Here is a 14,448-nt window from a genome sequence, read left to right on the forward strand (position 1 = left end):
CAGGCCTTCACACTATTGTCTGTGTCCATGAGTTATGCATATATGCATACAAGTTTTTTGTTAATATCTTCCTGCCCCCCAGTTTGAAATAAATGAGAAATGGGTCATCTTTGTAGTTTTAGAATGAGGATACCTGTTTGTAATAATAATAACTAACACTTATGAGCTCTCACTATGCACTAGCTCATTTTTTCAAGCAGTTTTACATAGTTTAATTCACTTAATCCAGGGGTGGGGAACCTTTTTTTCTGTCAAGGGCCATTTGGATATTTATAACATCATTCACGGGCCATATAAAACTATCAACTTAAAAATTAGCCTGCTATATTTGGTCCAACATTTAATTAACTCACCCCTAATGCCTTGTCAGGAACAGACCAAATGATTTTACAGTACTTACATGGCCCACGGGCCACAGGTTCCCCACCCCTGATTTAATCCTTGCAACAACCCTGTGAATAGGATATGTTATTATCCCCATTTACAAAGAGGTTGATAAAGAGGTAGAGAGAGGTTAAGTAACATGTTCAAGGTCGTGTTCAAGGTCACACCACCAGTAAGTGGCTGAACCAAGGCAATCTGGCTCCAGAATTTGCTCGCTCAACCACTAACTCTATCCCTATGTTTTGTTAGAAGAAGGAATAAAAAGGGAGAGATTGGAAATGCAGAAGAAAAAATATTATGGACTGCATTCTGGGAGGAGGCAAGAGGTGATATACCCAAGGATACAGATGGAAGGAAGAGAAGTGGGAATATAACTTCCTCACCGCAGGACAGAAGGAAAGAAGAAAGGAAAGAGAAAGGAGGGATTTCAAAGCAGGGTCAGAAGAGATTTGGTGATTCTGTAGGTGAAGCTATCCCAGGAAGTTTAATAGCAAGACTGTAGCAAGAAATAGTTAGATAGAATTGAGTGTCTTATTAATTTTACCTGTCTGGTCTCCATTTTCTTTTCTTTTTTTTTTTTTTCATGAATGAAATATCTATGGTTTATTAAAAAAATAACACCTATAGGTTAGGATTTTCAGTTTAAAGGAAAACATTACACTTAAGATTTAAAGCCACAAGGTGTGTCAGTGATCAATTCACCTTTTTTTTTTTTATTTATTTTGTTTTATTAAATTTTTATTGTTCAGATTACATTTGTTCCTCTTCCCCCCCCCCCAATAACTTCCCTCCTTCCAGTTCCCGCCCCACCCTCCGCCCTCACTCGCCACCCACTGTCCTCATCCATAGGTGCACGATTTTTGTCCAGTCTCTTCCCGAATCTCCCATTCCCCTTTCCCCCCCAAGAATAGTCAGTCCATTCCCTTTCTATGTCCCTGATTCATTATAATCACCAGTTCATTCTGTACATCAGATTATTTATTCACTTGATTCTTAGATTCACTTGTTGATAGATGCATGTTTGTTGTTCACAATTTGTATCTTTACCTTTTTCTTCTTCCTCTTCTTAAAGGATACCGTTCAGCATTTCATATAATACTGGTTTAGTGGTGATGAACTCCTTTAGCTTTTCCTTATCTGTGAAGCTCTTTATCTGACCTTCAATTCTGAATGATAGCTTTGCTGGATAAAGTAATCTTGGTTGTAGGTTCTTGGTATTCATCACTTTGAATATTTCTTGCCATTCCCTTCTGGCCTGCAAAGTTTCTGTTGAGAAATCAGCTGACAGTCATATGGGTATTCCCTTGTAGGTAATTGAGTCTCTTTCTCTTGCTGCTTTTAAGATTCTCTCTTTGTCTTTTGCTCTTGGCATTTTAATTATGATGTGTCTTGGTGTGGTCCTCTTTGGATTCCTTTTGTTTGGGGTTCTCTGCGCTTCTTGGACCTGTAAGTCCATTTCTTTCACCAGGTGGGGGAAGTTCTCTGCCATTATTTCTTCAAATAGGTTTTCAATATCTTGCTGTCTCTCATCTTCTGGCACTCCTATTATTCTGATGTTGGTACGCTTGTAGCTGTCCCAGAGGCTCCTTACACTATCTTCACACTTTCGGATTCTTTTTTCATTTTGCTTTTCCAGTTGGGTGTTTTTTGCTTCTTCTGTTTGATTCTTGTGCTCCTCTGGTCTGCTATTGGGTATAATATTCTTTATTTCAGTCCGTGTATGCTTACTTTCTAATTTCTTTATCGTAGCATCGAGGGTCTCATTAGTTTTCGTGAGGCTCTGCTCAAGTTTATAGCAAGCCCTCAAAATTGCGATTTTTAGCTCCATATCCTCCATTTCTGTCATGTTTTTTTGTCTCCGCATCTTTTATGCTTTCTTGGTGCACCCCCTTGTGGTCTTTGTGCGCAGTCTTGTTCTAGCCAAGCCTTAATTGTTGTAGTTAACACTAGAGGGATTTGACCACCAGGCCGACTGGCTGTAGGAATCAGCTGTGTGGAAAACTTCAGTCCTCTGGGGAGGCGCTAGTCCAGCCTTTGCCTGAGGCGATCGGCAAATGGCTCTGCGCAGGGTTTGGGTGGGGTGGGCTCAACAGGGCGGGGGGAGGGAGCAGCTATGGCTGCTCTCAGTCCGTCTCCAGGGGCTCTGCCTCTCTGTCCCCGCAACTGCTGCAAACCTCGGAGGGACCGTAGCCAGACAGTCCCGCTTCTCCCGTTTGAGTCTGGGTCCCTAGAGACTCGCCCAGATCTGTAGCCCAGAGTCCGAGACTCACTCCTGACTACCGCACCCTCAGCCACCAGCCCGCTTTGCGCGCGCACCGCCGCACCACCGTACCTTTAAATTTTCCACACTGCGCCTCCTCTAAGCCTCGTAATGCTGTTGTTTTTCCTTCTAGTTGAAGAGTCTCTCCTCAGCCAGCCTTCCTGTGGTTCTGGGTGATGTCCGTTCCGTCTTTTAGTTGTATTTTTGAAGTGGTTGTTCGAGGCAGCAAACTCTGGTGTTTACCTATGCCGCCATTTTGGTTTTCCCCTGGTCTCGATTTTCTTAATATGGACAATAATATCTACTTCCCCAAATTTTGGTGTTTTTAAAGACATAATATATGTGAAAGAATCAAACACACTATCACATAGTAAGCACTTAAGAAACACCAGTTTTCACCTCTTTCAGAAAGGAGGTTTCATAATACTGCAATATCCTTCATATTTTCTTTTTTATAAATAATATCAAGTGATACCAATCCAACACTCTAGCTAGAGAAGAAATTTCTGTTGGGTACTCTTAGTCAAACTGACGTCTGAGATGCAACCCTCCAAAATACTGTCATCAGTATTTCCCATAATGCTTTTCAAGGGCCTTGCTGGTGGCCCCTAAGATAATAGCAGGAAAGTTGGCAGGGACTTTTCTGAGGCCCTCTTTTCTGCAAAGTAGAGGAGACTTTGGGAGTTTACACACTTTCAGAAAGTTGTTCACTTCCTGATAAAAACTTGGACTCTCTACTCAATGCCTCTCACTGCACCATTGACTATAGAGATGAAGTTGGTCAAAGGGCAGACACTTCTCTACACTCAGCACTGGAAAACAAACGTCTAAACTTGTCCACTTCTATACAGTTGCCAATAATAAGAGAAATGGCTGGAGCTATCCTATAGAATAAAAGGGTAATATGCAAATCGACCGAACGGTAGAACGACCAGTTGCTATGATGCACACTGACCACCAGGGGGAAGATGCTCAGTGCAGGAGCTGTCCTCTGGTGGACAGTGCATTCCCACAGGGGGCGTGCCACTTAGCCAGAAGCCCAGAAGCCCAGTTCATGGCTGGCAAGTGCAGCGGCAGTGTTGGGAGCCTCTCCCACCTCCGCAGCAGCACTAAGGATGCCTGACTGCCTGCTTAGGCCCGCTCCTCCAGGGAGCGAACCTAAGCTGTCAGTTGGACATCTCCTGAGGGCTCCTGGACTGCGAGAGGGCACAGGCCGGGCTGAGGGACCCCCCATTACCCCCACTCCCCCAGAGCACAAATCTCAATCTCATGCACCAGGCCTCTAGTAGAAATATAATTGATAAAGATTGTACCCTATGATCACACTCTGATCAACTACAGAGGGGGATACTGAGAAAGTCTGCAATTAATAATATCAACCCAGAATGTTTAAAGAGCTATTATTTTTACATCAGGTGGCCAGGGATGTTGATTCATATGGAGCATGGTAGAGGACTGGTGGACAAGGAAATACCAAGGGATAGAAGTGGCATTGGTATATCTCCCTCAGCCACTCTTAAAGGTTTGACCAAATCCACAGTGAGGACTTTCTGCAGTTAACAGTATCACATTTTAGTTGAATCTACATATTAACTACACTTTGGTGCATGTGTTTAAATATTTAATATACTGATCATTTTATATTGTATTTCAGTCATTCTTAATTGTTTAAAGTTAAGTAGTACTTTTAGAGAAAAACCAAATAATTAAAGGGCTCATTCGAGAACTGTTAAGAAGTAGTTACATTAACTAACATTTGCACATAAGTTCTAGGTGCCTGGGTAGGTGAAACAAACTGTGACAGACAGCAGCAACAAAAGACTTATTTCTCTCGGAGGACACACACTGCATTTACACCTAGCCTTCCAGATCAGAATTTTATAGAGAATCTGAAGGGGAGTCTCTTCAGGTAGCTTACTTGTTCAGCGTGGGTTTCTCATCATTGACTGGGGTGACCTCTACTGAAATGGTCTTAAGTATCTTATGTTTCCCATCTGACAACTGGATTGTAAAGTCATCAGCAAGATTCTCTGAATCATCATGCACATACATCAACCTCATTCCTGGAAAAGGGGGGGGGGGGGGGGGAAAGGGGAGAAAGTAAATCTTTCTTGTGATTGGACAATTCCGAAAAATAGCACAGATAAGTGTTTTAATTTTCAAGCCATCATTATTCAGTGCAACAGGGTGAAATTAAACTGTTTCATGCAGTAAGAATATCCTCTTAGTTCATCTAAAAATTCCTATTTAAATACTTTAGTATTTGATAAAGGTCTATTTAAAATAAATGAGAAAATGACATATTATTTGATAAGCTACATGAGGACAAAGGTGTTGAGGTGCTCAAATGAAATAGAAAATTAGTTCATTACTTGGGGAAAATTATACTTAGATCCCCATCTCAAGTAAAAAAAAAAAAATTCATATGGAAATGCAAAGAAACCCAGAAAGCCAAAACAGTCTTGAGAAAGAACAATTTTGGAGGAATCACAATTTTTTATTTCTGTACTTAAAAAGGTAAGTTATAAGGCAAATGAAATATGAAAAATCTTATTCATAATATGTGACAAAAATAAAACATTAATATTTAATTATCTCTTATACATCGATCTGAAAAAAAGTGGGTAAATGACATTATCAGGTAATTCACAAAAGGTGAAACATAAGGTCAACAAAAATAGGTTCAATTTTACTCATCTAAGAATTTTTCAAATCAAGATAACAATGAGAAACTATTATTGACTAATAAATATGCAAAGATTTTTAAAAATAATATTCATTATTGACTAGAAAATAGGCATGCTTATGCATATGGTAGCAATGGCCATTTTCCCATACAAATATTATAAATGCTCACCTTTTGTTACCAAGTAATCTTATTATAAAAATTTATGCAAAAGAAATACTGAAATGTACACCAAGATTTATGTTATATAAATATATGTAAAATGTGCTTATTGATATGTAACTTATAATATCAAGAAATTAAGTTATTTGCATATTTTAAAATAAAAGACAGTTTGTATGAAATCACAGTGCAGTATGTCCATAGAATGAAAAACTGTAGTTAACACAAGCCATGTTTTCAATTAATATTTTAAAAGTAAAAAAGATGCTTAAAATAATCATAAACAGATTGTATAATCTGCTAGCAGTTTCTAAAAATATGTTTTAAGTTGATTTTTTTTATAGAGAGAGAGGGAAAGGAAGAGGGAGAGGGAGAGAAACATCAATGAGAGAACCATCAATTGGCTGCCTCCTGCATGCCCCCTCATGGGGATCAAGCCCGCTGGGCATGTGTCCTGACCCAGAATCGAATGGGTGACCTCTGGGTGCATAGGTTGACAACCAACTGAGTCACACTGGCTGGGGCAATGCTAGCAGTTTTATAAGTTCTATATGTTTAGGGTCAGGAAATGTGTGTGAGACTTCACTAAAGTTAAAAAAAAAAAAGTGGTCATAAATGAACCAAAAATAAAAAAGAGGTGAAAATCTAATCCCTGAGAATATCAACAAAATATTAATTTATATGAACAGTTTTTTATTTAAAATGATTATGTAGTGCAAACTTTATACAGTACACATATAATTATTTACCCTAACAGTAATCAATGAGTGTTATTTTTAAAAAACTTTTTAAGAGTAAAATTTGAATTATTATTCCTTTTTCCTGTGTTGTAAATTTAGAAAAAATATTGTAACAATATATTATTTGTTACACATGGTTTTATCTGGTAACATCACTTAAGCTCCAGAATTTATCTTTGCAATTGATAAAAACTAAGAAATATATGAATAAGCTTTTCAAATTCAAACATGAGATGACATTGTACAACTACTGCAAAGTTAGCCTTGGGGCAGAGAGCCTACACTCTAGTTGGGAAGAGCAAAAATGAAAAGACAGTAGGAAATGTTGATCAAGCGCTAAAATGAGCATAGAAAAGGTATAGTTCGGAGGGCCTAGGTGGATCCAAGGAGGAGGACAGTAGGAAACTGGTTCTGAAGGCACAGTGTTGGCAGCCGGCGAAGGAGAGGAAGGGCCCTCAGGCTGGGGAACAGAATAGTGAAGACAGGAAGGAGAGAGAGTAGGCCAGTGATGGCGAACCTATGACGCCACGCGAACTCATTTTTTTGTTTGACTTTTCTTTGTTAAATGGCATTTAAATATATAAAATAAATATCAAAAATATAAGTCTTTGTTTTACTATGGTTGCAAATATCAAAAAATTTCTATATGTGACACGGCACCAGAGTTAAGTTAGGGTTTTTCAAAATGCTGGCATGCCGAGCTCAAAAGGTTCGTCATCACTGGAGTAGGCAGTGATTCTAGACTCACACACTTTTCTCGAAGATTTAAAGTACTTTTATATATAGAAAATGGGTTCAGATCGATGTTTTTAAACATGTAATTAAAAATATAATTCGCGCCGAAACCGGTTTGGCTCAGTGGATAGAGCATCGGCCTGCGGACTGAAAGGTCCCAGGTTCGATTCCGGTCAAGGGCATGTACCTGGGTTGCAGGCACAATCCCCAGTAGGCGATGTGCAGGAGGCAGCTGATTGATGTTTCTCTCTCATCAATGTTTCTAACTCTCTATCTCTCTCCCTTCCTCTCTGCAAAAAAATCAATAAAATATATTTAAAAAATATATATATATAATTCGGGCTACTATTCCAATGTGTCATTTCCTTAAAGAGGAAATTGTCTCCTCAGAGAATAATGAATTATTATATATATGGTTCAAATGTGGAAATTTTGGCAGATGAATCTCTTCAAGTTTAGTGCCATGATCTCAATAGTTGTAAAAAGGAACTTTTATTATGACGTTAAAAGCTTGCACTAAAATACCCAAAATCACATATATCATTTTTACTGATGCTCTAAAAGTGAATGAAAACGTATTATTTCCTTTTCAATTACCCACCATCTTTAGCTGGATCTTATGCCCTACATTAATCCAGAGCCCAGAGAAAACCCTTGAAAGATAGATGAATAAAGTATGTAAATGCCATTCTTTTACTTCCTATTCCTCCGATTAATTTTTGTCCTTTCTGGGTTAAATTATTAAGTCAGTAACAAGCAAATCCAGGTGGAACATGATATACCGTTCTTGAGAAGCTCCATGGAAAAGTTGTAAACAAGTTCATGCATCTGGCCAGGGCGGGCTGGCTGCTTATGCTGAGGAAAGCCTTTGCTGAACACCCCGTGGACGAGGAGGCCGTGGCGAGGTCTATGAGTGATGCTGAAGAGCAAGGGGTCCTCAGGCACATCCAGGTCGGCTGCATTGATGCTGGAAGAATCCAGCTCTTTCATCTGACCTTCACACACCTAAACGGCAAGTCAGAAAAGTCAGCTGTGTGCACATTGAAACTGGTCTTTCTTTACTTTTAAGATATCCTATTGCAAATTGTCCATGAGATTTGTGTGTCATGAGTCCTAAATATCTCTGTTTTAACATAACCTTACGAGATGACAACAAATCTATTCATCTCTCTCACATTTTTTTTGCTGAAGATTTCAAAGCAGTTTATTCATTTCTATGATGGACAAAAAATTCTGAGTGTGTGTCTCTGTCTGTGTACAAATAAAATTTCATAATTCAAAAGTTAGGAAAAAAGCAACCAAAAGATACTTGCTTTCTGAAAGTTACAGAGAAGTTCACTTGTAAATTGAGTGTAGACAGACTTTCAGATCTTAAGCTGTCATTTTAACCTGCTGGGCCTCATTCCTTTTACAATTTTTATGTTTCTGTTTTAGAAATGGCACAAATATCTGCTAGACACACTGGGGGTATCTTTTTTGGTGTTCTTAAATTTTTATCATTACAGCAAAAACTTCTGTATTTCTATTAAAACCAACAACAATTGAGAAGGGTCCTTCTGGATGCGTCATGGTGTAAATTTTAATCCGGACCCTTCATTTCTCCCCACCCTCACACTTCTACTTTTCCTGAACTACCTTCCTCCACTCTCACACCCATCAGGCTTCCTACTCCTGTAAGTACAAACTGAATGTTTTTATTTCATGTAGGAGCTAGTCATTTACAACTTGACTAGCTGTACTTAGCTGTCTTGGTCTTCTCTTACAGTAAAAATAAAGTAAACAAAGAAATATTTGTTTTCTATTTTGAAATGCAGCAAGATCTAATTTAAAAGCATGTATCAATTTAACATTGCTTATCAGAAATCTGCCATGTCACTGTGCTATATTTTGTGGGGACTATACATATTCTAAAGAATCAATGTTAGATGGAACTGTGAAGGCCTGTCCATCAATAATTATAATGCCAGGAAGGAAATGTCTGGTGCTATTAAATATGGATAATCAAGAAGTGCAAAAGGAAAGAGGAGACGAGGAATGTCATCATGGCTGAGCAGGCATTTTAACATGGTTTAGATTTGTGAAAATGCCCCCTTTTTTCAGCCTCTCTTATTGACTTTAAAGACAGTCTTCCTGCAACCACTTTTCACTGAATTTGCATAAATAAGAATTACTTGCCATATCTGATACTTGAGCTAAAATTATGCCTTTAAAAATATCTGGCCAAAACCGGTTTGGCTCAGTGGACAGAGCGTCGGCCTGCGGACTGAAAGGTCCCAGGTTCGATTCCGGTCAAGGGCATGTACCTGGGTTGCGAGCACATCCCCAGTAGGAGGTGTGCAGGAGGCAGCTGATCGATGTTTCTCTCTCATCGATGTTTCTAACTCTCTATCTTTCTCCCTTCCTCTCTGTAAAAAATCAATAAAATATTAAAAAAAAATCTGGCCCTACTTATTAAGGAAGATGACATCACAATTTAATGCACACTGATATAATTATGAAATCATCTTTGATCTAACTTGTTTTTTCCTCCAAGAAATTGAATAAAGCAATCTAAACATATGTTCTAATTACCCTTCTTCAGAGAGCTTGGGATTCCCAGACTCACAATGTGGCAAAATGGTAAGTCAGTGCACAAGATGACTGGGACATTTCATTGAAAAAATGTGGGATTCTTTTTTTTGTGTGCCCATTTAATTGTTTATTGAGATGATAAATAAAAGGTTTAGATCAATATACACAAAATACAGATACTCACTAGTAGATTTGAAATGGATTATAGTAACTTAAACTAAAACCTCACCTTTTCTCACGTTGCACACAACTTGACGGAAACCCAGCTGTCTACAAAATAAACTTTTTGACAAGAAAGCAAAATAAATGACTTTTTAAAAAAATCACCTGGCACTTAAAGCCAGCTCTGCTAATAACGCATGGGGCTCACATCTGTTAGTCTTCAATGGGTTCTCTACGGAGTGCTCGGGGAAAAGGCATGGTTACCTTCAGAGAAGAGCAAGGAACAGTGTCCAGTGGCCTAATTGTTCCAGAAACCTCACCCCTAAACCCTACATACATACAAGACAATAGAGGTAGGTGTAGAGGAAATGATTTGTAGGTTTTAGAGCCTCATAATTACATAGGTGAGCTTCAGAGAAATCCATGTTCCAACGGAAGGAGAAAGGCAGGAGCTGGCACTCAAATCTCACTGGGGAGTGGCTCTCACACACCATTAAGATTCAGTAGAGCCCTGGCCAGTTGGCTCACCTGGTTTGAGTGTCATCCTGTACACCAAAAGGTTGCAGATTTGAGTCCCAGTCAGGGCATGTACCTAGGTTGTGGGTTTAGGTGTGTACTGGAGGCAGCCCATGGATGTTTCTCCCTCACATGGATCAAAGTCTGGGCTCATCCATTTAATCAGAATTGGCTATATATTTGTGTAGATTAAATTATCATATGTAAAAAATTAAAGTGTTTAAAAAGAATTCTATGCTGATATAAAAAATTTTTCAACATAATTAGTTAGCCCTTGAAAAGGGAGAATTTCATATTTCACTGTATATGCTTATCAACATTCTGACTTGTTTAATAACATACTTTTTTATTATTTAAAAGATAACAGGTGTTATCTGAGGGTGATATTATGGGTCATTTTAACTATATATCTGAATTTTTAAATAAAACCAACAAATGTTATTATATAAAAACAGTTTTAAAACTACATAAATAGAGCCTTGGCTGGTTTTGCTCAGTGGATAGAGCATCAGCCTGCAGACTGAAGGGTCCCGGGTACAATTCCAGTCAAGTGCATGTACCTCGGCTGCAAGCTCGATCCCAGGCCCTGTTTGTGGTGTGTGCAGGAGGCAACCAATCAATGTGTCTATCTCACATTGATGTTTCTCTCTCTGTCTCTTTCCCTCCCTTCCACTATCGCTAAAAATCAATGGAAAAAATATTAACAACAAAACAAAAAGAAAAAAGAAAAAATATGCATAAAAAGAATGGTTCAAATTTTATTTTTAATTTCATATATCTAACTATATAAAATAAGATGCCTGTAGTTTGTGAGTCAAGAGTCCTTGCAATGAGCATTGTTGAAGAGGGTGTGGTGTGGACAGACTACTGGGTGCAAATTCCCTATGTACTCCTTACTTCCAAGCTCTATAATCTTGGACCACTTAGTTAACCTCTTTATGCCTCATTTTTTTAGTTACTAAATTGCAATAATAATAGCATCACTCTAAAAGCCTATTGTGAGGATATGAATACATGTAAGGAGTACGGAATAGTACCTACAACCTAGAAAGTATTTATCCTGTATACATGCAATTATAATTGCATCTGTGCATTTGCTATATGTTAGCAATTATCATTAGCATAATGATTACTAGAATATTTTAAGTGATTGCGTTACATGACATTTGTTACTTTCCCTCCCCACTCCTCATCAACTTGATGTGTTAAGTACACCTGAACCTGTGTAAACAGACAAGGTGAAAATAAAATCAGAAAATGATAAAAGAGAAATAGAAAATTCTGATCTTACAGTAATATTCTGCACCACAAAGTCGGGAACTTCATCATTGGTGGGGTGGATTATAACAGAAAACGGTATCTCCAGGGAGCGGCGCTTCCCGTCTGTGACGTACACCGTGAACTGGTCAGCCGTTGGTTCCACCTTCAGGTGCCTGGACTGCACATAGTTAACATGCAAAGCCTTCATGTCTTTCCACTGAAACGAAGCTGGAGCACACCAGGAGTAAGCTGGTAAATAAGAAAAGCCTTTTTTCCAAGCTACTAGTCCTTAATCCTTTAGCCAATAGACTATTTCTCAGCAAATCAAACAAGACATCATGGCAGTTGACCTAAGAATCAGCTCTCAGGGGCTGTGACAAAGACTATCAGCTGTCGACATAAAGACGGACATCCATACATCCTACAGACGGGGTAACATTTGCATGGAAAACAGAAGAGCCATAACTGATAACTGCTAGCCAGGATGGGTAGGGACTTCCTGACCACTCTTCATATACTTAGGTCAGTGAAATCTTCTCTTGATTAAAACCACTTCTGTGTGAGCAGTTCTTGTCATGCTTCATTTAAAAGAGGCCATTTCTCTGCCTTTACCAGACACTAAGGCAGTCCCTGTACCATGGCTGTCAGGTGAAAAGGACAAGGAGTCAAATGTTTCCTAAGCCAGGTGCTGAGTTAAAAGTGTGGGCTTGGAGACCACCTACCCTTTACAGACTTACCTTTCCTCTCCGGGGGCCTCAAATTCTCATTTATATATTGATTTTCTACCAATAGAGGGTTTAATCAAATGCAATTTTTAAAAATATCAAATAAAAGAAAGTATTAGAAAAAAAAAGAAAGGAACCATCTCTTTCAAAGTCAATCAGTCATCTGCATGCTTGACATCCATATCAAGCAACTGGTTGGACTGAGTAGAATTAGCTGACCTGCTGTTTTGGTATTTTGACACTGTCTTAAATCAGAGAAAAATGCTCTATGTTGTGCATTAAGTCACAGGAAAATTGCATAAACTTTAATGCAATTAATCTACCCCTGCAGCTTTACTGAGATAAAATTGACATATAACATTGTGTAAGTTTAAGGTGAGGATTTTGACACATACATATATCACAAAATGTTTGGCACAATAAGGTTAGTTAACACGTCATTCACCTCACATAATTAACATTTTGTGGTCATGGCAGTGAGAACAGTAAAGCAGACTCGCAAAGTGACTTTCAAACATACAACACACTATTGTTAACCACAGTGCCCATGCTGCACCTTAGGTCCCCAGAAATTATTCATTCTCATGAGTGACATTTCCATTTATTTTGAAGTAAACTTGCATGCATGGGAAATCGCCAAGTTAAAATGAAAAAATACTAATATTCAAAAGTATCAGCTGTAACAATTCCTCAAATACATATGGTGCTTTGAACATTTTTGAAGTCCTTACCCAGTTATCGAGCATAGGATGGCTGGTAAGACCCATAAACATAGGTGAGTTACTGCTGGTCATGAAACCGACTTACCTATACTTATGCCCATATTGCTTTTTTCAAAACCCACGGAAGGGAGGGTGTTTTCAAGGTAGCCAAACTGGGGAGGAGAAGTCAAAACAAACTCCAAGTCATCTGCTGCAGTGTCAGGGTCAGTGGCCGACAAATGGTTAATGGTGAGGGCTGCTGAGAAACCCTCATCTACAACGAACATGGTACCTGCATGCAGATAATAGCACAATTATGACTTAGCATGCAATCCTCCCATCAGAATAGTGAGGACAAAGGGAGTGATTGAAATTCCAATTCACATATACTTCCATGGGAGATGTTCATTTTCTTCAGCATAATTCTCCTTACAGTGAAAATATTCAGGGGTAATGGGTGGAATTTAATTTGACTTACGGAATTATATTTTTTTCTTGTACTAGCAAGCCAGACAATAATGGAAAGACAGCAGAAATGCTAAATGCTCCAGTTTAGCCCTTCAGTCATTCTCAAGGAACTCTGATTTCCCTTGTGTCTCTATAGACGTGACAAATGAAAATAAGAATTGCCAAACTGTTTTAATGATAAGGCACTAAATGTGGTTTATGTACTCTTCAAGATCAGTTGTTACCTCTGTTTGTCAGAGCGTTAATTGCCTGCAAGCTATTATGAATTGCTCATAACCAACGTTTTTTTCATGTCTGGTGCTTAATTATTCTGCAGGGACAATGCTTTCTTTCCAGAACATTGCTTGGGAGATGGTTTGCAAATTACAATAACATTCATACATATGTTTGTATTTTTTTTCTGAGAGACAGAACATATACATAACGCTTATGAAGAGATGACTTTCTAAAAAGCAAATAAGGTTAAATATATATAAATGGTCTCTCTGGTATACTCATTCTGTTCTGATAGAAATTATTATGGGTAAAATAAATTACTCTCTCTCTCCAGAAGGCAAATAGTATTTTCCCATGTGAAATAAAACCAGAATAATTTAGGATTCCAATGTTGTCCTCAGCCCAACACCCCCCCCCCACCACCACCACACACACACACATTTGCATGCTCTCTCCATTCAGAATTATCTAAATTTTTAAATAAATAAATTATTTTGCCCCGTAATCTTTTACAGATTTGGGATTTTCCACAAATTTGTATTAAGGCAATTACTGGAGGCAATTCTGTATGGTGGTTTTCCATTTTGACTGTATGTGCATTATTTCACTGAACATGGGCATGGGACTAGGTGAGATAATAGGACTTTGACAGAAAACCACTGTCACCTATTGCGAGTGAAGGTGGTTGGTTGTCCACTGGATGCACTGTGATGTTGAGATCATACACTGGAAAGGACGCATGAAGAGGAACAGATGGATGAGGTCCATTGTAGCAACAGCCATTCACAAAAGGGCCTGCTTCTTCATCCGAAACCACTAATGTAATGGTGTCATAACAGGGCATCAGGCCAATCTCACCACC

General features: G+C 38.6%; 1 protein-coding gene across 1 annotated transcript in view; it reads right to left on the reverse strand.

The window, feature by feature from the left end:
• Nucleotides 1-14,448, reverse strand: part of FREM1 (FRAS1 related extracellular matrix 1) — a 123,727-nt gene that overhangs the window by 62,773 nt on the left and 46,506 nt on the right. Inside the window, exons 16-20 of the mRNA XM_070431700.1 lie at nucleotides 14,253-14,447; nucleotides 13,009-13,194; nucleotides 11,508-11,704; nucleotides 7,750-7,972; nucleotides 4,563-4,707 (exon numbers count right to left, since the gene is read on the reverse strand). Coding sequence (XP_070287801.1) covers nucleotides 4,563-4,707; nucleotides 7,750-7,972; nucleotides 11,508-11,704; nucleotides 13,009-13,194; nucleotides 14,253-14,447 — 946 coding nt within the window. The remainder of the gene's footprint in view (nucleotides 1-4,562; nucleotides 4,708-7,749; nucleotides 7,973-11,507; nucleotides 11,705-13,008; nucleotides 13,195-14,252; nucleotide 14,448) is intronic.

This window comes from Myotis yumanensis, unplaced genomic scaffold (assembly GCF_028538775.1).
Source record: "Myotis yumanensis isolate MYYU_CA2020_CCGP unplaced genomic scaffold, mMyoYum1.0.hap1 SCAF_12, whole genome shotgun sequence".
Lineage (NCBI taxonomy): Eukaryota > Metazoa > Chordata > Mammalia > Chiroptera > Vespertilionidae > Myotis > Myotis yumanensis.